Below are 22,224 nucleotides of genomic sequence, written 5' to 3'. Positions count from 1 at the left end.
ATTTTCTTTTGTTTGGAGCTGAAAATACAAAACAAATACACAATAAAGTATCAGCTGCAAAAAAAACTAACTTACAAGAGCTCACAGAATAAACTGGATGACCGTGTGTGTGTGTGTGTGTGTGTGTGTGTGTGTGTGTGTGTGTGGTTTACCTCCAGAGCTCGGTCTCTCTCCTTGATTCGCTGGCGGAGTTTCTGAAGCAGAGAGTCTCTCTCCTTCTTCGGATCCTCCAGCAGCTGACAGTAGTCCTGATTCCAAATAGAATTAGACAATTACTACATATACCTAAAATACCACATAAGAGGAAGTGAAACTATCAACAGAGCGTATAATGTAACTGTGTTCATGTTTGGAAAGCTACTTTTTCTGGGCATTTGCCCCTAAAGTGCAAATAGAAGTAATTTATACACATGTATTTGTTTTTATATATGTACATTGACATTTACATGTCTAATTAATATACGAAAGGGTCTTTGATGAGTGAAAGCAGTTAGAACACGTGGGCGATGCTCAGGCGGCGGTATTACTTTATATTCAAAGTGGACATTAAGGAGCTATTAACTAGGGCTGCACAATTAAATGCAATTTTATCGAAATCGCGATATGGACTAGTGCAATATCCAAATCGCAGGTTGGGGCGCAATATTTGTTGAAGGCAAAATATGTGTTATATATTACATATTGTGGTGCTGCAGAGACGTCCCGGCCTACATATCGTATCCTACAGACTAAAGAAAACATCTTTGTTTGGTACAGATCCTTGCAAAAATCACACTATAATCAATTACATTTTTTCAATTTTTTATATTTTTCAATGAAAATGAGAAAAATGATCATTCCCTCCAACATCGCGAATCATATCGCAATCGCAATATCAGTCAAAATAATCGCAATTAGATATTATCCTCATATCGTGCAGCCCTACTATTAACTGCATAATTTAGAGTTGTTGAAGCATGCCATTTAATTATGAACAGCAGAAGTACGGTCCCGGATGTGTTGACAGCATTGATGTTCATTTGGGTGACTTGTTAATACGGTTTAAACCCCCCCAAAAAAACAGCAGTGCTCAGTAAGTTTGTACAGCGGGGAGATACTGAAGATGTGTCCGAGTATGGCGCATGGCTAATTCTCCGGTATTAGCTTCCTTTTTCCAGCTCTTGTAAAGACAAAGCTAAAGTAAATGTTTAAAATTGTATTCTGTATGAAAAGTAGGAAGTTACACTTTAGCTTGACTTTAGCTTTAGATCATTTACATTCAAATTTAAACAGATATTCTGATAGAACGTTAGTCCCAAAAGGGGGTCAGCCCAATGGTCCCACAGCCCAATGGTCCCACAGCCCAATGGTCCCACAGCCCTATGGTCCCACAGCCCTATGGGACCACAGCCCTATGGTCCCACAGCCCTATGGTCCCACAGCCCAATGGGACCACAGCCCAATGGGACCACAGCCCAATGGGACCACAGCCCTATGGTCCCACAGCCCTATGGTCCCACAGCCCTGTCCATCCTGGGATGTGACCTCTGTAGGAATCCTGTGAATGTTTGTGAGTGGGAGTGTTGGTGCAGATGTTTCTGAAAGCGTGCGAGGAGTTGTTTGCTGTGTTGGGTTTGAGCGTCTGACCTCCATCAGCTGCTCTTTGGTCTGCAGGGCCGCCCTCAGCTCTCTGACCGTCTTCTCTCTCTCCGCGTCCTGCCTCTGGCGCTCGCCGTCGCCTTCTCTCAGCTGCTCCTCCCTCTCCCGCAGAGCCGATCGAGCCTTCTGCAGAGCCAGCTGCAGATCCTGAACATCACACACACACACACACACACACACACACACACACACACACACACACACACACACACACACACGTTAACGTAAAGTACAAAGAGGGAACAAGAAACGGATGCATGTAATCTCGATTTCCCTAAATGGAACCTTCCCACCGGCGGCCGCGGGAGATCTTTGTTTACACGATCCTGTTTAAATGGATCTAAAACCAAAAACATAACAGCTAGAGCATTAATTTTTTTTGCAGCAGAACGCTAAGGCTTCAGTCTTTTGCGTCATCACGTGGTACGCTCGCGATGGCGCTTTCATGTTACGTGGCGTCCGGTGCAAAAAACGCAGGCGGACCATCTCTAAAATTCTTTTACATGTTATGTTAATGTAATGTAATGATTCTTTTATTTTTTTATGACACAATTTAAATACTTTTAGTAATCATTATGGTTTGTTGACTTACGTAACCTTTTAGCTTAGGTTGTACTGACTTTAGAGATATGTTTAAATTGAAGATACTAGTATGCACTGTTTTTTTGCAGTGCAATTTTCTTTTGCAGAGTTCAAAGGGTTGAACACAGACAAAAAAAAAAAAAGATGCACGTAATCTAACACGTATAACTAATAATTGACTAATAAACAGTCCCACTCTGTCTGTCCTCACCTGGTTGTGTCTCTCCGTGTCCCTCCGGTGCTGCAGCGCCCCCTGCAGGTCTTCCTCTAGCCGCTGCAGGGCTCGGCTCAGGTCCTCCTGCGTCCTGGCGGCCTGCCGCTGCGCCCGCTGAACCGCCTGCAGCTCGAGCTGAGCCTGGAAGAGAGAGGCCTGCAGAGCCAGGACCTCACCCTGACCCCGAGCACTGTCTGCACCCGACACCTGCAGGAAACACCCAAAAGGGGGGGGGGGCGGGGGGGTGTGGACGGGACAAGAGACCGAGACACAGAAGAAGCACAGGAAGGGACGGGATGTAAAAAAAGAGACAAAAATACTCTCTAAAATGTGGTAATAGAAGATTTTAGTCAACCAGTCACAAGTCAGGGTTCAACAGGAAGGGTTGCCCGATGGTTCGGGGCAGGTTAAACGCCACGTTGGATAAGTTAATACAACGACCCACTTGCCCGTTCGGCCACCATCGTATCATAATCATTTGATGTGAATGTGCTGTTGGCTAATCAAGAATTGCGTTTTTGGGGTTTTTTACACTTTTGATGCTTTCAACGTACTTTTTCAACAACTAAAACATTTTTTTTCGAAGTTTTTAGGATGTTTTTTTAATTTTGTTTTTTTTATTACTTTATTGTAGTAGTTTTCTTAGTGTCAAGTGGAAAAATAATTACATTCTTTATCGTACTACTTTTTTTTTTTTCACAGAAAGATAGAAAACAAGACAGCAACAAAACGCACACAAAAAAGAGGGGGCAGCTCCACTGTGTGTGTGTGTGTGTGTGTGTGTGTGTGTGTGTGTGTGTATGTGTGTATGTGCACGCGTGTGTGTGCGTGCTCGTGCGTGCATGCATATCCATCTACAGTATGCACTTATTAGAAAGTTTAATTATTCTTCTAACTATATGCTCTAGATAATTCCATTTTTCTATTTGATTTCTGACTGTTAGAGTGAGTTTTTCCATTTCCAGTGTTCGTTCTATTGTCTTGTACCATGCTTGAAGATCTGGGGATTTGGCTTGTTTCCAAAGCCTAGTCACTTGCTTCAGTGCCGTTAGCGATGGTTTTGTTCATAAACAGGGTTTTTTCAAACTTTTTTTTTCAATGTTTTTCCTTGTTTTTACAAAAGTTGTACATAGGGGGCCAGTAAAAATTGACTTTGGGCAAGTAGAATTCTTTTTTTTTTTTTTTTACTTGCCCGACCGGACAAGTGAAAAATAAACCTTAGCGTTGAACCCTGCAAATCATTTTAGATTTCAGTGGTAGTGGTTTGAATCCGTTTAATCTCGTAGATTATTAAAATAACCAAGCTCCACTTTGGTGGAGTTTGGTGGAGTTTGGTGGAGTTTGGTGGAGTTTGGTGGAGTTTGGTGGAGTTTGGTGGAGTTTGATGGAGTTTGATGGAGTTTGGTGGAGTTTGGTGGAGTTTGGTGGAGTTTGGTGTCAGCGTGGAGGACAAACCTGCAGCTGCTGCAGCTGGCTGCGCTGGGTGAGCTCTTTGAGAGAACACAGCATCTTATTCTGTTCCTCAATCACTCGATACAGCTCCGCAGCCTGCAAACACACACACACACACACACACACACACACACACACACACACACACACACACACACAGACTATTTAAACACAAAACTGTTCTTTGTGTATTTTCACTTCTGACACTCTGCTGTGTCCAATCATTTCTTTCTCTGTGTCAATCCATTCCTTCCTGTCTCTTTCTAATTGCTGCCCGCACTCATTTTTTTCCTTCTATCATTATATTTCTTTATCTATTATTAGATTTTCCTCGACGTACCTCGGCCTCCTTGGAGTTAGCAGTGTCCGTTATATTCTGGATGCTTCTCTCCTGTCGCTGGGCTTCCTCTCGGGCCGAACGCAGCTCCAACTCCATCTCAATCAGATGCTCCTGCAGCTTCTACACGCACACGCACGCGCACGCGCACGCACACACACACACACACACACACACACACACACACACACACACAGACTCAGTAGGAAACATCGCAGAGCTTTGCAGTAGGCTACATTTACATTTTGGTTTAAAAACTAAATATCTTTTGCTACGTTTTCCCCTCTCATTCCCCCTGCTCTGGCGTTTCCCCCTCTCATTCCCCCTGCTCTGGCGTTTCCCCCTCTCATTCCCCCTGCTCTGGTGTTTCCCCCTCTCATTCCCCCTGCTCTGGTGTTTCCCCCTCTCATTCCCCCTACTCTGGCGTTTCCCCCTCTCATTCCCCCTGCTCTGGCGTTTCCACCTCTCATTCCCCCTGCTCTGGCGTTCCCCCTCTCATTCCCCCTGCTCTGGCGTTCCCCCTCTCATTCCCCCTGCTCTGGCATTCCCCCTCTCATTCCCCCTGCTCTGGCGTTTCTGAGCCCCTAAACCGGAGACATTTGGAAACACTTCTGACCCGTTTTGGTTTAGAATCTGCGCGGTTGTCTCAACGGCCGTAAACGGAGACCTTTGGCAACACCGACACTGACGCCAACGTTTCTCCTCCTGATTGGGTCTTATCAGTCATCATGTCTCGTTCTCTGAGACTAAAGCTACTAACGTTACCATGGCAACTACCAGCAATGGGCGGAGTATACACGTTGCCTCCTGTTTATGCCCAGTATACCAGAATGTTGATGAGATATTTTGGTTAGGCCATATTAGTTTAAACTGAGATTAGTTCTACTAAAAGCACTTGTGTGCACGGAGATCGCTTTTGGCTCAAAACTCCACTTAAAAACCAAAACGTAGTGATGTAAATGTAGCCTTCTGTGAGAGCAGATTCAGATGGACGGAGAGCAGGTCTGAACCTGTTTGTACCTGGTTCCTGGTCTCGCTCTCTCTGATCTTGGCCTGGAGCGAGCAGACCTGGTCCTGGGCCTTCTGCAGCTCGCCGACACACTGACCCGCAGCGCTCTCATACTGGCTGAGCTGACCCTGCTGCTCAGCAATCAGCCTCTGAAACACACAGGAGCAAAACAAAAACGTCAGCCAACAATGAACATACCGTATGCAGCGGTTGTACTGTATATGTTGCTCTTATCTAGGGCTGGGAACCAAATTCAATACTTTTTAGGCACCGACCGAATTGCCTCTAAAGTATCCGAGTATCGAAAAATACCTCGTCATTCAATACCCAATTACAATACGTAAGGATTAAATCTCATCAGCGTCAGTGCGTTAGGAATATTTACCAATACTGTAGAGAACAGTCATCTTAAAGAAGGGCTGCTGCTGGGCAAAATAACACATAAACACATAGTAATGCATGCATTCACACACTCAAAGTACTGACACTTAAGGCTGGGGAGGCAGTCAGACTGGTTTGAACCAGTTTGACTTCATCTTAAGTAAACTGACACCCTCCTCGTAAACGAGTGAACAATACCCGGGGGGAAGGGAGAGCGGGAAATCTCTTTCAGGGTGTTGTCCTCTGCCATTGGATGGATCGAGTGCCAAGAGGATGGGACCAGCCTGTGCACCAACGAGGAGGCACCAAAGTCTAAATCCACGGCTGCCTCCCGCCTTAGTATTAACCAATCACAATAGCCTGCAGATTTTACATATATTGAACTAACTGTGGCTTCTCAAACCAGAAATATCCTTGTATACAAGTTTTATTACTATTCCAGTTTTAATAAATCACCTTAACTGAGAGAAGTTGTTTGTCTTCTGTCCTAACTGACCAACTGGACCGCGTCAAGTGAGCCAATAAGCATGCAGCATGCTTCTACCGAGATCTAATAATGTCTAATGTTACACATCGTAGAGACACGCAGGAAAAACTCTACGTTACACAGAGGATCACCGAGTAGAAGCTGAAAAATAAATTAAATTGTTTGTGACGTATTGTGTAATGTTGTTATTTCTTTTTCTTTGATAAAATTTGTATGAATAAACAGTAGCGTTTAGGAACAGGTATCGAAGTCACGGTATTGGTACCAATATTGAATATTTTTAACAATACCCAGCCCTACTCTTAATCCTTTATGTTCACATTAATAATCAAAAATAACAGCAGATATATGACTCTGTTGGACACAAACGCAGCTGCGTGTGTGTTGTCTCTGCAGCTGTTTGCTGTGTGAACGATTGAATGAAAGTGGAAAGTGATGTCAGTTCACTGCTGGATGACTTCCTGGGGAAGCGGGCGGCTGTTGCCACGGCAGCATGTTGTTGACTTCCTTGTTTTTGTTTTTATGATCTGTGTAAGGATGTGATGTCACTCTGCCCTTTGGGACGCCGTTAGTTATTACGTGCGACCTTTTCTACAGCTGTTTTATTTATTCAGCGACCCAAAACAAGACGGGGTCAGACTGTCAAACGTGACTTACAAAAATATTTTAAGAAACCACTTTATTTTATGAGCCCCATAGTTTCCTAATTATCGAAGTGATTTGTTGTCTGGTACTGCAAATAGAGACAATGTTTTAGCACAGTTCATTTATAAGGAGCACCTCATCTATTTGACTTTTTTAAGAAAGAACCAGGACATTATATAATATTAAGCCTCCTGTTGTTCTCGGGTCAAATTTGACCCATTTTCAAAATGTTTTTGTATTAGAAATTTGGGTTTCTTTCAACCAAATTGTCAAAGAAACTAATATATACAGCACGTTGCATTTTGAGCTATCCGCATGTACGTCTACGCCGTATACAGCGGACGGGTTGCAGACTGATCTTAATAAGTGGCGTATGTATGACACGGCAATTTGGCGTGTTATCAAGACGCAGACATAATCGCTTTTCGGACGGTTGGGTTTAGGAAAAGAAGAAAGCAATGGTTGGGTTTAGGAAACGTGACACGCGGGACACAATCCCCGGTCTCCGGGGTGAAAGTCCTGTGCTGTTTGACCCATCCACCCCCCCGACCAACCTCCCTACGTGGATTTTCAGGCTTTCATACTACTCGCTACGCTCATTGGAGGCCAAACGGCGTTGATAAACATGCTAAAAAGCGATTATGCGTCTTGATAACACGCCAAAATGGCATACCAATTGGCGTGTCATACATACGCCACTTATTGAGATCAGTCTGACCGGGCTATAAACTGTGTGATTTCGTGGCTGTCCCAAAAAAATCATGAGAGAAACTTTTGAATTCATTGATTTTGAATTTAGGACCAAATTCTTAAAGAGACCGGCACTAAAACGGAGCATCTAGACACACGGTATGACAAAAATAAACTGTTTTTGAGCATTGAAGCATTTAAACATATTGTAGTAGAAAGCTAAATTACAAGTATAGTAGTAAGTATTTATATTGTCAAATCACGAAACAGACCTCTGGTAGAGACATTTACTTCACAAATATGTAGTTTTAAATGCTAATCCATACCAGAATACCAAAATATGGATCCTTTAAGAATTCTCTTCCATTTTCAATTCATAAAGCAGACGTCTGGTAGAAAGGTCAGCAGTTAAGGGACATTTATTTCACCCTAATCTAGTTTTAAATGCTCTGAAGTCTTCATCCGTACTATGTAAATGACACGTGTAAATGTCTGTTGGACCGTATATTGGTGTATAATGAACACTAACAGAGCTGCGTTTGCTCCTGGCACACTGAACCACATTCACGCTAATCATTAACATGACAATAGAAAGTTATGAATCAGACTGAGCAGAGCCTTCGCACGGACTGACTGCTGCAGCGCATGGAGACTGTCCCCATGGCAACGGACGTGTTGCTAGGATACTGACGAGGGAGAGTATTTACGCTCCCCGAGAGAGTAATCAAGGCCGCGAGTGTGTTCAGCTCAAAGGAGACGAGTAAGAGCGAGGGATTTGGGAATTAGTTAGGTTGATCTTCTGAAAAAGAGGATTTGAATTCTGCATCAGTTGGACTGGTCCTTTTTTGTTCTTTTTTTCAGGTTTTACATACTTTTATTGTAAACCACCATGACATCTTTTTTTGTTATTATAAAAGGATAAAATCTAGGTTTTTAAACTCTTTTGTCCCTCAGACATCCAGACGTTGTCCTGTTTGAGCCTGATAATGAGACTGAGATGCCATTTGGTTTGTTGGAGGTGATTTAGAGGTCTGGAACCAGGCTGGTCTTGTTTCTGCTGCAAAAGGACACCATCGGTTGTGTTTCGCAGATTATTGTTCCGCTCATTTCTCAGCTAAGTGCAGAGGAAATGTGGAGAAAATGCAGAAAAAAAGCCTCTAACTTCTAGGGTTGGACATCGAGAACCGATTCCTACTTGGAATCGTTTCAAAAATTACAATTCCAGTGGTGTGTAGTAGTGTGGCTTTATTTTACGTTGAAAAAGCTCTGTAAAACTGCAACCCACCATTGAATAAAAATAAAACTTTCCTCTTATTTGAGAAATAAGCATGTGACCCGTTTCAACTCCACCCTCAAAGAATCGGAATCAAGAATCGATAAGAACCGGAATTGAAAGGAAGAATCGGAATTGGAATCGGAATCGTTAAAATCCAAACAATGCCCAACCCTACTAATTTCACTGTAGATTAGCCGGTATGGCACTAAGTATTCAACTCAATTAGAGCTGCACAATAAACCATTTTTTTTAATCGTCATCGCAATATCAACTGTCGCAATAACCTTATCGCTAAAGGCTGCGACATCGCCAAAGACACACAGACACACAGATAGAAAACATCAAAACTGCACTTTAAAATGTTAACGGCCACTTCTTTTTAGTGCTGACTTTTATATTCAATTCAATGTTCAATTTGTTTAGTAAAAGAATGTTGGAAAAGATTTCCTTTCATTTGTTTTAAATTCAACAAGCAGTTGGTTGTATTTTAGCAGAATACTGAAAGCAGCAGAACTGAGTACACTTTAATATCTGTTTATGTATCGCGATACTTTACAGTGCTATTGCATATCGCATACTTTCCTCGTAACGTGCAGTGTCGGTACGCGATCTGTGCTGCCTGCACGATCCGATATGCGCATGCACATAAATACGTAGTAGAAAACGTGACAGTTTCCTTTCCTTACGCTATTTGCATCATGCATGACGGCCAGGTGGCACAACTGGCGGCATATTTTTGTACTAAATAAACACTGGAGCGACCACCACTGGACAAATCATTAATATTTTTGTTTTTGACACTTGAAAAGAAAAACCTAAAACCTGAAAATAACCGTTAAAATATATAACAGCTGTTACGTCAGTTCTACTTTACTACTAAACTGCTCATTTAAAATACAATCAATCAATACTTGTCTTTATTGTTATTACTGTAAAGTCTTAATTTAGCTGTAGCCTGCTTTTCCCAGTGTTTAGTTTGAGTTAATGTTATTTTAGACTGAATCAAGCTGTCAGCTAGCGGTTAGCCGAATTAGCTGTTAGCTAAACTAACATTAGCTTCCCGGTGGAGGCTAACGGCAGACCGCTACAACTACGACGCCATGTGCGAACATCTTGCGCATGTCGGATCGTGCAGGCAGCACAGATCGCGTACCCACATGCAGCCCTAAACTCAATAGCGTTTTACTGTCCTGTCTAAATGAAAGCTACGAAATCTACGCTGACGGGATCGGCTACAGGAAGGTCAGAGGTCATCCAGTAAGCGGGATACTAATCTACCTGCTGAAAGCGGAACGGCCCGCACTGAACATAATCATCCAGCCACTGCTCCTCCATCTCGGCCAGCTCCGCCTGCAGATCCTGCTGCGGACACGGGGTCACCACCTCCGGGACAGGCTGGTGCTGGTACAGCTCACAATCCGCTGCCCCTCCACAGGGGGACCTCAGGGGGGGGACGGACAGGGACAGCGACAGGCCTTGCTCCAGCTTGGCTTTGACCAGAACTGGGAGCTTGCTGCCTCTCTGAGGCTTCACCGGCCGGTACTCCCAGCCCCTCAGGAGGCTCAGCGTCATCTCAAGCCCAGAGACGGAGCTCTCCCTTGGGTCTTTGTCCCATGTAATGTCCCTTCTCGCTGGAGCCTCCTGTGGATCTTTCTCTGCTTCAGGTTCTTCCTTGTCTTTCTGGTTCACAGGAAGGCAGCTCACGTCCACGGCAGTGTCCAGAGATTCTACGGACGATGCCGGGCTGGGACTCGTCCGGTCACACGCGGTCTGATCAGTGGACTCAAAGGCGACTGCCGTTGCCTCAGACTCTCCGGAGGCTGTGGCCGGTTCCTCGACCCCCGGAGTGGCTGTTGAGTAGCGTGTGGACGGGCCGCAGGATGTGCTCCTGCGCCCGACCCTGCGAGGAACCTTACACACGGCCTCGTAGTCCGAATCGGCAACACGGAGCGCCGCACAACCCCTGCACCGCCTCGGCTTCTGGCCAGAGACAGAGTCTGCCGCTGGGCACTGGAGGTGGTGATGCGTGTGGGGGTCCGGCGTGGCGTCCTCCTTATCAGCCCAGGATTCATACTCAGAGTAAGTCAGATCATCCTGGATCATAACTGAGTACCGTCCATCCTGCAGGGCCGACAGATCCACCACAGGAGAGTCTTCGGACGCCACGTCGGTCCCAACGACCGCCACGTCGGTCCCAACGACCGCCACGACGGCCCCTGGCGGAGCCGCGTTCCCATCCTCGGCGTTGTTCTTCCGGTAAAGGCCTCCGATACACTGCCTCAGCCGGTCCTTCTCCAGCAGCAGCTTGTGGAGGCGCTCCAGAGACAGAGCCTCCACGCGGGCGATGACCGTGTCGAAGCGGTACATGCGGTCCAGCATGAAGGCGCACTTGGAGCAGGCGAACTCCCCGCGGCCGTCCCGGTTCAGCTCGTGGCCCAGAGCGTGGGACAGCAGCACCTGCAGGTTGAGCTTGGACGCCGGGTGGAAAATCCAGCGCCGCTGGTTGCCGCAGAGCTCGCGGGCGCAGATCCTGCACACCTCCTTCATCTTCACCACGTCCAGCATCACAACAGCATGTAGCAGTGAACTGACGGGTAATATAATATATTATAGCAGCGCTTTAAAGGCAAGTCAATTCCTTTTGTCGCTTTGATGCGTTTTTGACCCTATTCAGCCTCCGTCCTTCCTGTTCCAGTGTCAAGTATTAAACTTGAACTGCTGTCCTCATCTGCTGAGGAAGATCATGGGATGTGATTAAAAGCTCCAGCACAGCTACTAAATAGACCTTCTGGTGAGCGATTAGGCTACTTTTTTCCAGGTCAAGACTGAACTTTCAATCTCAAACTTGCCTATCATTCGTTTTTTTTTTTTGCAGAAAGTGAGATTTTAGAATAAATTGATTCTCTGCATGAAGAAATTTAAATCAATCCCAAAACAGTTGGGAGCATCCCATTTTTTTCTGACTCAAAAAATCTCCATCTGTTGAGGAAGATCGTGGGATGTGATTAAAAGCTCCAGCGCAGCTACTAAATAGACCTTATACTGAGAGATTGTTTACTGTTTCTAACAACTGATTCTCTGCCTAAATAATTTGGATTATTCATAAAGACTGTTCGGAGCATCCGTCTAGTTTTTCGGATTCAACCCCCCCCCCCCCAAATCTCGTGGGACCATGCTGACAGCGTTGATTCAGTGAAGAAGACTTCCAGGCGGAACGGATGTGGGTGAGTCTCTGTCATGGGTTACATTTTCACTTCCTCGGTGTTTCTCTGCAGACATGCAGGCTACTGTCACATCGATCCGGGTTTGATTCCTGTCCCTCGGTGATAAAAAAAGACCGATCCCCTGTTAATGTCACTGCTGTGTTTTTTGTTGCCTTTTAAATCAATGACGTCTCTGCATGACAGCATCTCCCCCGCTGCAGTAGTCCGCCTCCCCCGTTACAAACCGACACGAACACGGAAAAATGAAAAAGAAAAGATATTTCCTGCTCCACGGTTCGGATGTTGTGTGTGAGGATCACCGGAGACTGTCCAGAGTCCCAGATCCGGGTTCCCCTCACCGGCGGCGGCTTCAGCAGCTGAGGATGGAGGGGAGAGGCTGGAGCTTTCAGAACGAGACAGCGAGGCAACGGTGACGGGAACCAAAGATCGTCTGATCGTCTGTATTTGAGATGATGTCTCACTCCGCAGCTTTAACCTGTCCCGTCTGCAGCATGGGCTTTTTTTTCTTTTTCTCTTTTTTTTAACAAAAACAATCAAAGGCTAAGGTCTTGTTTCAACATTGTTGGCGGGGGGCACATTATGTAACTGGAGAGTCTGAGAAAATGTTGAGCGTCAAACACTTTCACTTCTTTCTTACTTCTTTATTTCTGTAAAGGAAACTATTATTCTCCTGTATTGTTCAAAACTTTCTGCATAAAACATCACACATGTTTTTTTTTAGGAACCATGTTAATAGTGTATGTGTGTGTGTGTGTGTGTGTGTGTGTGTGTATGTGTGTCTGTGTGTGTGTATGCGTGTGTGTGTGTGTGTGTGTGTGTGTGTGTATGTGTGTGTGCATGTGTGTGTGTGTGTGTGTGTATGTGTGTGTGTGTGTGTGTGTGTGTGTGTGTGTGTGCCGTGTGTGTATGTGTGTGTGTGTGTCTGTGTGTGTGTGTGTATGCGTGTGTGTGTGTGTGTGTGTGTGTGTGTGTGTGTGTGTCCGCATGAAGGAAAGGTGTGTCAGATGTTTGTTGGGTGACCATTCATACATTTTCTGTGTGAACAGACAATAAAGTTTGATCTTATCTTATCTCTGTTTTGGAAACAAAATAATCATTTTAGAACATTGAGATATGACTGATGATGAGGGTCAGGTTTGTTATTTGTTCGCCTCTTTGTTCAGTTTTTCTGTCCTCCACAACAGTGTCAGAGTGAGACCTCCTGCAGCTGTCTGGACTCAACCATTTGACTGGAAACAGGAGGGTCCCAGTCTCTTTTTAATAAACATTTAGGAGTGGACTCCTTCCAGCCAAACATTAGATTACTTAATGTTATTCACGTTTGAAATGCATCTATTGCACTTCCAACAGCATTTTGAGTGTTTTTCACTTGATCGTGATTCAAATAAATACAGCTAGGCCTGTTTTACTGCTGGGTTTCCATCACTGATGTCAACCAACAAAACTAGAAAATGTAACAAATGTTCATTTAGCAATATCCAGTTTTATGATAGAGCTACCAAACTTTTAATTAATGTACCATTTGGGTCACAGGGTGTCCCTTTAAGATGATGAATTAAAAAACAAATCTGGTCTGAAAATCTTTTTTTTTTTAAAAAGATACAAGTTATTTTAAAGATAGCCTATTAGACAAAAAGTATAGTTGTTCATTGGACATTTTTACTAACCTGAGATCACTCGACTTGAACCATTTTATCTTTTTTCATATTTAATTTTCCGCCTTTTTATATTTTATCTTCGTAATTTTTTCAATTAGATTTTTATTTTATTTTTATTTTTTGTCCGTCTTTTTTGCTTTTGGATTACTTCATTGTTTTTTTAAAAAAAATAAGACTACATGATTGCCGTGAGCTGTAGCTATGGACACTTGCTTGTTTGAATCATTGTGAAGTCTGTATTTAACGTTAATCTTAAGGCTCATTTATGCTTCTGCGTCGAATCGACGGCATACCCCTGCAGACCCCTCTGCGTCGGCACGGACCCCCCTCCGAGCCCTGCGCCGTAGCCCGCCCTGCACCTCCAAAGATTTGTAACTTTCGCACGGATGATGCTAAGCTTCGCAAGGAGCCCCGGTGCCTCTGCTAAATAGCCTCAGGAAGGAACTTGTTTTGGTGGAACATGTGTACGTTCAAAAGTAGTTTTAGTCGTGCAACAGAAAACTCAGATTGGACAGATAGTCTAGCTAGCTGTCTGGATTTACCCTGCAGAGATCTGAGGAGCAGTTAACCATAGTCCTCACAAATCCACCGGAGGTTAGAACGCCAACACAAAGAAAGAGGAAGGGGACGGACATCTGGGGGAATTTCCGGTGGCACCGAAGCAATACCGGAAATAAAATGTCGTCAATATAGACTAGGATTAATTAAACTGCTGCATTCAATCTCCCAAAGCTAAGGTCAAAAGGAAGTTCAGTGGGCAAAAACAGTTAAAGTGCTCCTATTAAGCTCATTTTCAGGTTCATAATTGTATTTAGAGGTTATATCAGAATAGGTTTACATGGTTTAATTTTCAAAAAACATCATATTTTTGTTGTACTGCACATTGCTGCAGCTCCTCTTTTCACCCTGTGTGTTGAGCTCTCTGTTTTAGCTACAGAGTGAGACCTCTCACTTCTGTTCCATCTTTGTTGGAAGTCGCACATGCACAGTACCTAGGTAAGGACTACTAGCCAGTCAGAAGCAGAGTATGAGGGCGTGCCCTGACAGTATCTAGGACTACTAGCCAGTCAGAAGCAGAGTATGAGGGCGTGCCCTGACAGTAGCTAGGTAAGGACTACTAGCCAGTCAGAAGCAGAGTATGAGGGCGTGCCATGCTAGCAGCTAGGCGAGCATTATAACGTGTGTTCCAAAGTGACCACGTTTTTCTCTGAAGTAAAGGCTGGACTACAATAGAGCTGTTTGGAGCAGTTTGTGAACAGTGTTTTCTGTTGGAGATGGTAAGTCCCTTTGGGGGGGACTTTGGGCTTTTTCACTTTGTAAACCTATAACATGCACAAAAAGATATATAACACAATAAAGGAAAGGGGAAAAGCCAAAAAGCATAATATGATCACTTTATTTAACATCAAAATATTGTGTGACAAATTGTGTTATCCAACAAACTACATTTTCCATTTCCATGAAGCGTATTCATGTCAGTTTAACTCTGTTTGCCTGTGTGCAGGCAGGGTGTAAACTGAAAAAACCAGGCCGAGTGTTTTCCATCAGCTTCATTAAATTCTCCGAATTGTCAGCATGGAATGAGTTCATGCCTTTCCCAGGGGCGGCCAGTCCTCACTCGGCCTTCACAGAATAAAAGGGAGGAGGGAGGGAGGACGCTGAATCACATGGCGCTTTAATCGAGCAGCAGGACTCTGCTCTTAAAGGCTCAAGCTCATTTTCAGGTTTGTACATTGGTTTTGGGTTTCTACTAGAACATGTTTACATGTATTAATGTTCGAAAACACTTCATTTTCCTCATACAGTCTGTCTGAATAAACCTGGGTTCAACATTGGGGGGGTTGAGATCTCCACTTCTGAGTTAAATTAAAATTTTGAACGTCAACCACTTCATTTTCTGCATTCTAGCGAATTCTTCTGCAACCACTTGTGCCTTTTCTGCATCAATTTATGGTGCAAAGGTCTTTATTTATGTAAAGGAAATTAGTTTTGATTATTGTGGGGTACTGTAAATAATGCCTACGCCTGTATTCACCCTCTGTCTGGCGCCGATCTCTTTAAGCCCCCCTCCTGAAAAAGCCCAGTCTGCCCTGATTGGTTAGCGTTTCCGGGTTTTCCATACCTTCGCTCTCTGGGTACGTCCATCCGCGTTTCCTTCACTTGCTTCCCTTCCTTGTGTCTTACTCCGTCCCACCGAGGAAGCATGGAAGAGACGCGAGGAAATCTTGCGAGGAGAGAGGAAACGAGGAAATGTGTTTTTAGTGGGACGGGACTTCCTTTCCTCTGAAGCTTTGTGTGTGAATTTGTCAGCTGTTTGGGCAGAGTTAGCAACGGCTTTCAGCAGCACGGCTCCCAGGAAGGCTGCTCTCTGTATCCTCGCTCATAGCTCCTCAGAGATCCATCCTCCATCCTTGCTCCTCGGGGCAGAAATAAGAGCTTTAAGACAGCTTGCGGTTCAAGCGAGGAGATATCAAATAAGAGACTTGGGATCCACCCTTGGTGTTTGCACCGTCATTGTGTCATGTCTCGTCCCTGTGTCAAGTTTCTGTGTTTAGTTTGTTTCATGTTTTCTGTTAGTTTTCCATTTCCTGTTTTATTTTGTAGTCTCTCTGTTCTCCCATGTGTTGTCTTGTTTTACTTCCTGTCTTCTACTTTCCTGACGGTGATTAGGCTACCTGTCCCCGCCCTCATGTGTTGCACCTGTGTCTCATTGTCTCTCCTGTCTTGTGTATATAAGTTCAGTCTTTTCTTTACTCCTGTGCGAGATCGTCTGTTTCCATTTGTTCACCCTTCGAGTGGTTTTCCCTGTGTGCTGTATTCCTGAGTTCCCTTGGATTTTGACCATTGCCTGTTCATTTCAGATTTCCCTTTGCCGGTCGATTGTTGCTTGTAGTTTTATTAGCGTACAAATAAAACAATTGTATTTTACTCACCTGAGTCGTGCATTTGTGGGTCCATTCTCTGGTGTGCGTGATACATTGCAGCCGGGGCGAATGACTGTAACGCCACTTTCTACCTGTGACATCCCAGCCGTACGGAAGTCCTGACGGCTTGTTTAAAGGCACTGTTTTGCTCATATTTTACATTACATTTCATTTAGTTGATGCTTTTATCCAAAGCGACTTCCAACAAACTCTCTCTGTGGATTGAATGTTTTGATATAAAAAAGACAAAGAAGTCTCACTTTTACAAAAAGCAGATTTTTTTTTTAACGGACACGTTCAGGATGTTTTCCCCACACACTCACAGATAAACAAGTCTTCAACGTCTTTTATTATCGCAGCAGAGGTGAAACAACTGTTCTCACATGTGATTTGTTTTCCTGTATGTGAGTGTGTGCATGTGTAAGTTTGAGTGTGTGTGTGTGTGTCTGTGTCTGTCCTGGCCATGACTGTGTCTCTACATTTGTCACCCTGAAAGCCTCTTGAGACACGACACCAAAACACAGATCGACTGGAATGAGGCATGCAATCAAAAACCAATTAATCCTAATCAGAGATAAGTGCCAAACACTGCTGACAGAGTGCGCCCGCTGTTTATTTTCCTCAGAGTGGCAGAAATACCAAAGTGTGACAGCAGAGATTTAACGTCGGCGCAGACAGAAGAGGTGTCTCTGCTGATTTTTTTTTCCCCCACTTGTCTGTGTGCCGAGTAAACAACTGATTCCTTCTGAGCAGGCTGCAGCTGCCTCGTGAAACGAGTCTCTGTGTGGAGCAGCCAACAGAAACTGAGCTGATTATAATTATAACTGGCGTCAGAGAGGAAACGGAGGCTGAATTAGCAGGAGTGTAGTGTACTGTACATGAGAGCTGACTCTGCAGTGACCTGAGTCCTCTGATCGCTGCTGATGTGAGCGACCTGAGAGAGACACACCGTGTGAGCCGATATTAGAGAGAGCACAAGCAGGGCTCATATGTATGACATGTCATTTCATTCAATATTAAACAAATAAATACATAAATAAAAAAACACGCCTTTGAAATACATCCTGAAACAAATAAATGAGGCAATAAAAATATATAAATGAGTCAATATTAGGGATGTAACGATGCATCATGACACACTGGTTGAACGGCCTAGGGCGAAATCTACTTTAGATTTGACTTGTTGGACTTCATACGTCACTATGTCTTCTTACTTTATTTATTTGAAGAGACTGTCTTCTATTTATTTAGTTTTTTTGATGTGGGATTTGGTTTGAAAATCTCATTCATAATATTCTATTAGCTTTTTGTTATTTGAGATAAATGGTCACTTTACAGATACAGTTTCAGTTGCTTTTGCATCTGTTGTTTTGGCACAGTTTAAGAAATATTTTTCAGTCATTTGTCGGCAGCTCATTCTGTTAAAAAAAAGCTAATTTTTAGGAGTTTATCTCTAGGTTTTCATGCAAAAAAACTGAACTGCAAAACAGCCACAGCTGTTGTTTTGCACAGTTTAACGTAGACTATTAACTTGTTGTCCTTCCGGGTCAAAATTTAAAATTTACTCTTTTTTTTTTCCGCTTTTCCCCGACATTTTTGTCGCTTTTTAAACGTTTTTCTCACTTTTTTTTCAAAGCTTTTGTTATTCATGGTCAATAAACCTAATTTATATGACATCATACCTCAAAAAAAGCAATTTAGAATTTTTTTGGACTAAGAGTTAAGATCACAGGATGTTGACTGAATCCCAGACTGATTTATGTCAAAGTTTAGTCACGATACTGTTTTGAAACCATTTAAACAGTTTTTTTTTCAAATGCTATAAATTTAAATAAAACATCCAAAATTCTATGAAAACAATCATTATTTTTTACATGTGAAGAACGTTATATACGTTCTGTACAACGTACATCCATGCATCCATGTTTATTTTGGGGCAATTTGGTTGAAAGAAACCCATATTTATGATATAAACAACTTTGAAAACGGATCAAATTTGACCCGAGGAAAACACAAGGATTAAGAAATATTTTTCAGTCATTTGTCGGCAGCTCGTTCTGAAAAAAAAAAAAAAAAAAAAAAAAGCTAATTTTTAGGAGTTCATCTCTAGGTTTTCATGCAAAAAAACTTAACTGCAAGAGAGAAAAAAGTGCAATATTTCCACAAGAAATGTGGAGGAAAAACAGCTAGAAAATCTCCCAAATTTAAAATGACTCAAGAGCAAAACAAGGCCTCAGTATAGATGCAATGCAGACCAGACACCGCTAGGTGGAGCTACACCTCTGTGATCTGAGAGGAGGAATAACTGAAGAACATTGACTTGGCTTCATGAGTCAGTATTGGTGTTGTCATGAGAGAGGGTCAGAAGGTGTGTGTGTACTGCACATGTACACACATTTCATACACACACATTCACACACAAAGTTAAGCAAATGATTTCCCTACCTGCATGTGTGCGTGGGCTCGCCTCTCACCATGACTCTGTGGGGGAAGAAGATAACTTATTACACAGAAAGAACAACATCTAAAATCTGCTTTTCTGACTCATGCCTACCATACACTATAGGGCTGCACGATATGAGGAAAATATGCAATATGCGATAGCGCTGTTGCAATACATAAACAGACATTAATGTGTACTCAGTTCTGCTGCTTTCAGTATTCTGCTAAAATACAACCAACTGCTTGTTGAATTTAAAACAAATGGAAGGAAATTATTTCCTTTCTTTTATTGAACAAATTGAACATTGAATTCAATATAAAAGGCAGCACTAAAAAAAGAATAACAGGAACATTTTAAAGTGCAGTTTTCTGCTGATATTTTCTTTAAACTAACACAAAAAAAATCTCTGAGTGTCTTTCGCGATATTTTGCAACCTTTAGCGACATGGTTATTGTAGCAGTTGATATTGCGATGATGATAGATAAACGATATATTGTGCAGCCCTAATACCCTAGAAGACTTTGAACAGACAATCATATCACATCTAACATTAAAGGCTGTCATAATATCTAAAGAGTGGGGATCTTGCAGGGTCACACATTGCAAGACTACAACTAGATTCATTTTGAAAAATGCAACCAAGCTAGCTAGCTACCGCTAGTGTTAGCTGGTGACTTTAAGGGAAAGTTTGCAGATTTTCTGTCTGCCGTACATGCAGATGAATGTCTCCAGTACCCAGAGGTCTGTATTTATCCGCTGGTAAAACTCCAGTTGGATTACGTGCTTCAGAAGGGTTGAGAATCAGCAACTTTCCCTCTTTAGCGTTTAGCTTAGCACGGCGCCATAGCAACCATAAACAACATCGGTTCTAGCCATTTGCTGCTTCCTGTTTGGTGCTGGAGAGAGCGCACCCATTGGTTGTTGACAATATTCCCACGATTTAACTTCACTACCAAGACTTTAAACTTAAGATAATATCAAACACGTTTGATTTTGTCTGAACGTCCAGACGGGAGAAAGACTGACTCGGACTGAGTTTTATGACCTTACACCAAACGATGGAGACGACGGGAGCGCCCTGACTCTAGCAAGACTTTCATCCCGACATTGGAAATTAGTCTAAGACAGTGGAATGGCTTGAAAAGTCGTTTGATGTAAGGTTGGCATTACATGATTGAAAACAAGTAATGCCTACCAGACACTAGAAGACTCTGAAAAGACTTTGAAAAGACTAAAGTTTGACACAATCTCACATCTTAAGACAATCTGTCACAATATCACTGAGTTTTTAGTCACAGACTAGAAAATGTTACTACCAAGACTTAAAACTACTAATACTATCAAACACGTTTGATTTTGTCAGAACGTCAAAATGGTTGCAGATTGGTTAGGTTTAGGCACAAAAACTACTTAGTTAAGTTTAGGAAAAGATGGTAGTTTGGGTTCAAATTAGACGTTAGGGTTAGGGGGGTTAGGATTAGGAGTTAAAGTGCAGCACCCGGGATAGGCACTACAAGGGGCACATGCACAAGGGGACCACTGATGTGGGAACATACTTTAAAAACTACTTAAAAAAACAGATTTGGTTATCTAAAAAGCCATATAAAAGGGACCCAGATATTAAGAGCAGGGTTAGGGGTTAGGAGTCAGGGTTAGGGGTTATGACTTCACTTTTTGAAGGTTACGCATGACGCAGAACGTCTTGTAGCTCCGTTTGTAAAAAAACTAACTCTGTTTATCTATTCAAACTGGATGAACCCTGGTCTCCTGGGTGAAAGTCTTGTGTTTGTTCTGAGTTTTTTAGTCACAGATTAGAAGATTTTACTACCGAGACTTAAAACGTAACGATAATATAAAACACGTTTGATTTTGTTGGAGGGTCAAGACGGGAAAACGGCTGACTTGAGACAGCTCCGACTGAGCTTTATGACCACCTTTATGATATGGCATGAGATGCATTTGATATTTTGTGCTAACATTGCAGCCGTTCTTCCAGATCAGTTCCCATCCTGGCTTATTACTTATTTATGTGTAGTGCGGCTGCGAAACAGAAATATCAGCAGCTGTATCAGGTCACAGGTACAGTATGTATTAAAACCAGACAGAAATTATCTACAGTGGAGTTTGGGGAACTTATTAGATGAGTTGCGTATGAGTCATTATGTCATCAATAAACATGAGGGAATGTCCTTATCAGCCACAACATGCACATGTTTCCATCTTCATGGTGGTTAAATTGCAGCTTCTCTGCTCTGCCAAAGCTCCACTGACCCACATATATAAAGGTTATGATATCTCAGACAGCCTGTCTGTCTGGGGTTTGAGCCAAAACACAAAGATAGAAGGTAACGGAGAAGAGGAGGGATGAGAACCTAAAGAGGAATTTAGCCCGTAAACCGTCTCACCTGACTGGATTTAAGGCCTGCATCTATCAAGCTGCTTGAAGTGAACTTTGAGATTTCATTCTCCAGTGTAGAGCAGCAACGGTTGGTCGACATATCGATTAGTCGATCGACAGAATAATCATTGGCAACTATTTTGATACACGGTTAATCTGTAAAGTAATTTTTCTCTAAAAAATGGCAGAAAATGCTCTTTTCAGCCTCTCAATTATGGATATTTCCTGCTCTTTTCTGTTTTATATCATATTAAAATAAAAATATTTGAGTTTGGACTGACAAAACGAGACATTTAAAGACATCACTTTGGAATTTGAGAAACTGGGATGCACATTTTTCACTAGTTTATAACATTTTTAGACCAAATGACTAGTCCAGAGTCGCATTTCACTTCAGTGCAATGCTCAGACTTTTAATAAATACAGGCCCAGCTGTTGTTAGCATGCTATTTCATGTGTGAACACTGTGTTAGAAGTTACTTAGTTAGTGGATTTCTCTGTTTAACACATCAGAGGAGGTGTGGACGGGGCAAAGATACCTCAGCTTCTCGTTCTTTACTCTTCAGAGGAGAGGAAAGGTGGTGAACTTCGAGCTCTTCGACCCGGAGAACAAGCGAATGGTTCTGCTGTGTCAACTCCTCGATCACCCTGAGAGAGAGAGAGAGAGAGAGAAAGAGAGTGAGTGAGAGAGAGAGACAGACAGAAAGAGAAAGAGAAAGAGAAAGAGAAAGAGAAAGAGAAAGAAAAAGTGAATGAGAGAGAGAGACAGACAGAGAAGAGAAACAGGTTTAAATATGGTTAAAGCAGCAGTGAAGTTGATAGATGTGACCCTGAGCCAGTGTTGGGGTCAGTTACAGTGTGTAGGT

The 22,224-nt window shown here is 43.0% G+C and overlaps 1 protein-coding gene across 10 annotated transcripts in view; it reads right to left on the bottom strand.

Moving 5' to 3' along the window:
• Positions 1-22,224, bottom strand: part of LOC116054874 (phosphodiesterase 4D interacting protein) — a 152,815-nt gene that overhangs the window by 55,777 nt on the left and 74,814 nt on the right. For 5 of the 10 annotated variants that reach the window (XM_036007019.1, XM_036007014.1, XM_031306590.2 and 2 more), the window contains exons 1-7: positions 9,990-12,365; positions 5,244-5,381; positions 4,227-4,346; positions 3,890-3,982; positions 2,432-2,641; positions 1,627-1,785; positions 153-248 (exon numbers count right to left, since the gene is read on the bottom strand). In XM_036007019.1, coding sequence (XP_035862912.1) covers positions 153-248; positions 1,627-1,785; positions 2,432-2,641; positions 3,890-3,982; positions 4,227-4,346; positions 5,244-5,381; positions 9,990-11,276 — 2,103 coding nt within the window. In that variant the 5' untranslated portion in view covers positions 11,277-12,365. Of the gene's footprint in view, positions 1-152; positions 249-1,626; positions 1,786-2,431; positions 2,642-3,889; positions 3,983-4,226; positions 4,347-5,243; positions 5,382-9,989; positions 12,367-18,962; positions 18,999-21,897; positions 22,007-22,224 lie in introns of those variants that run through there. The other 5 variants (XM_036007013.1, XM_036007015.1, XM_036007016.1 and 2 more) reach the window with 2 other exon arrangements.

The sequence above is a fragment of the Sander lucioperca genome, chromosome 11 (genome assembly GCF_008315115.2).
Source record: "Sander lucioperca isolate FBNREF2018 chromosome 11, SLUC_FBN_1.2, whole genome shotgun sequence".
Classification (NCBI taxonomy): Eukaryota; Metazoa; Chordata; class Actinopteri; order Perciformes; family Percidae; genus Sander; species Sander lucioperca.
Note: the sequence above shows the minus strand (reverse complement) of the source record. Positions and strands in the feature narration are given on the sequence as shown.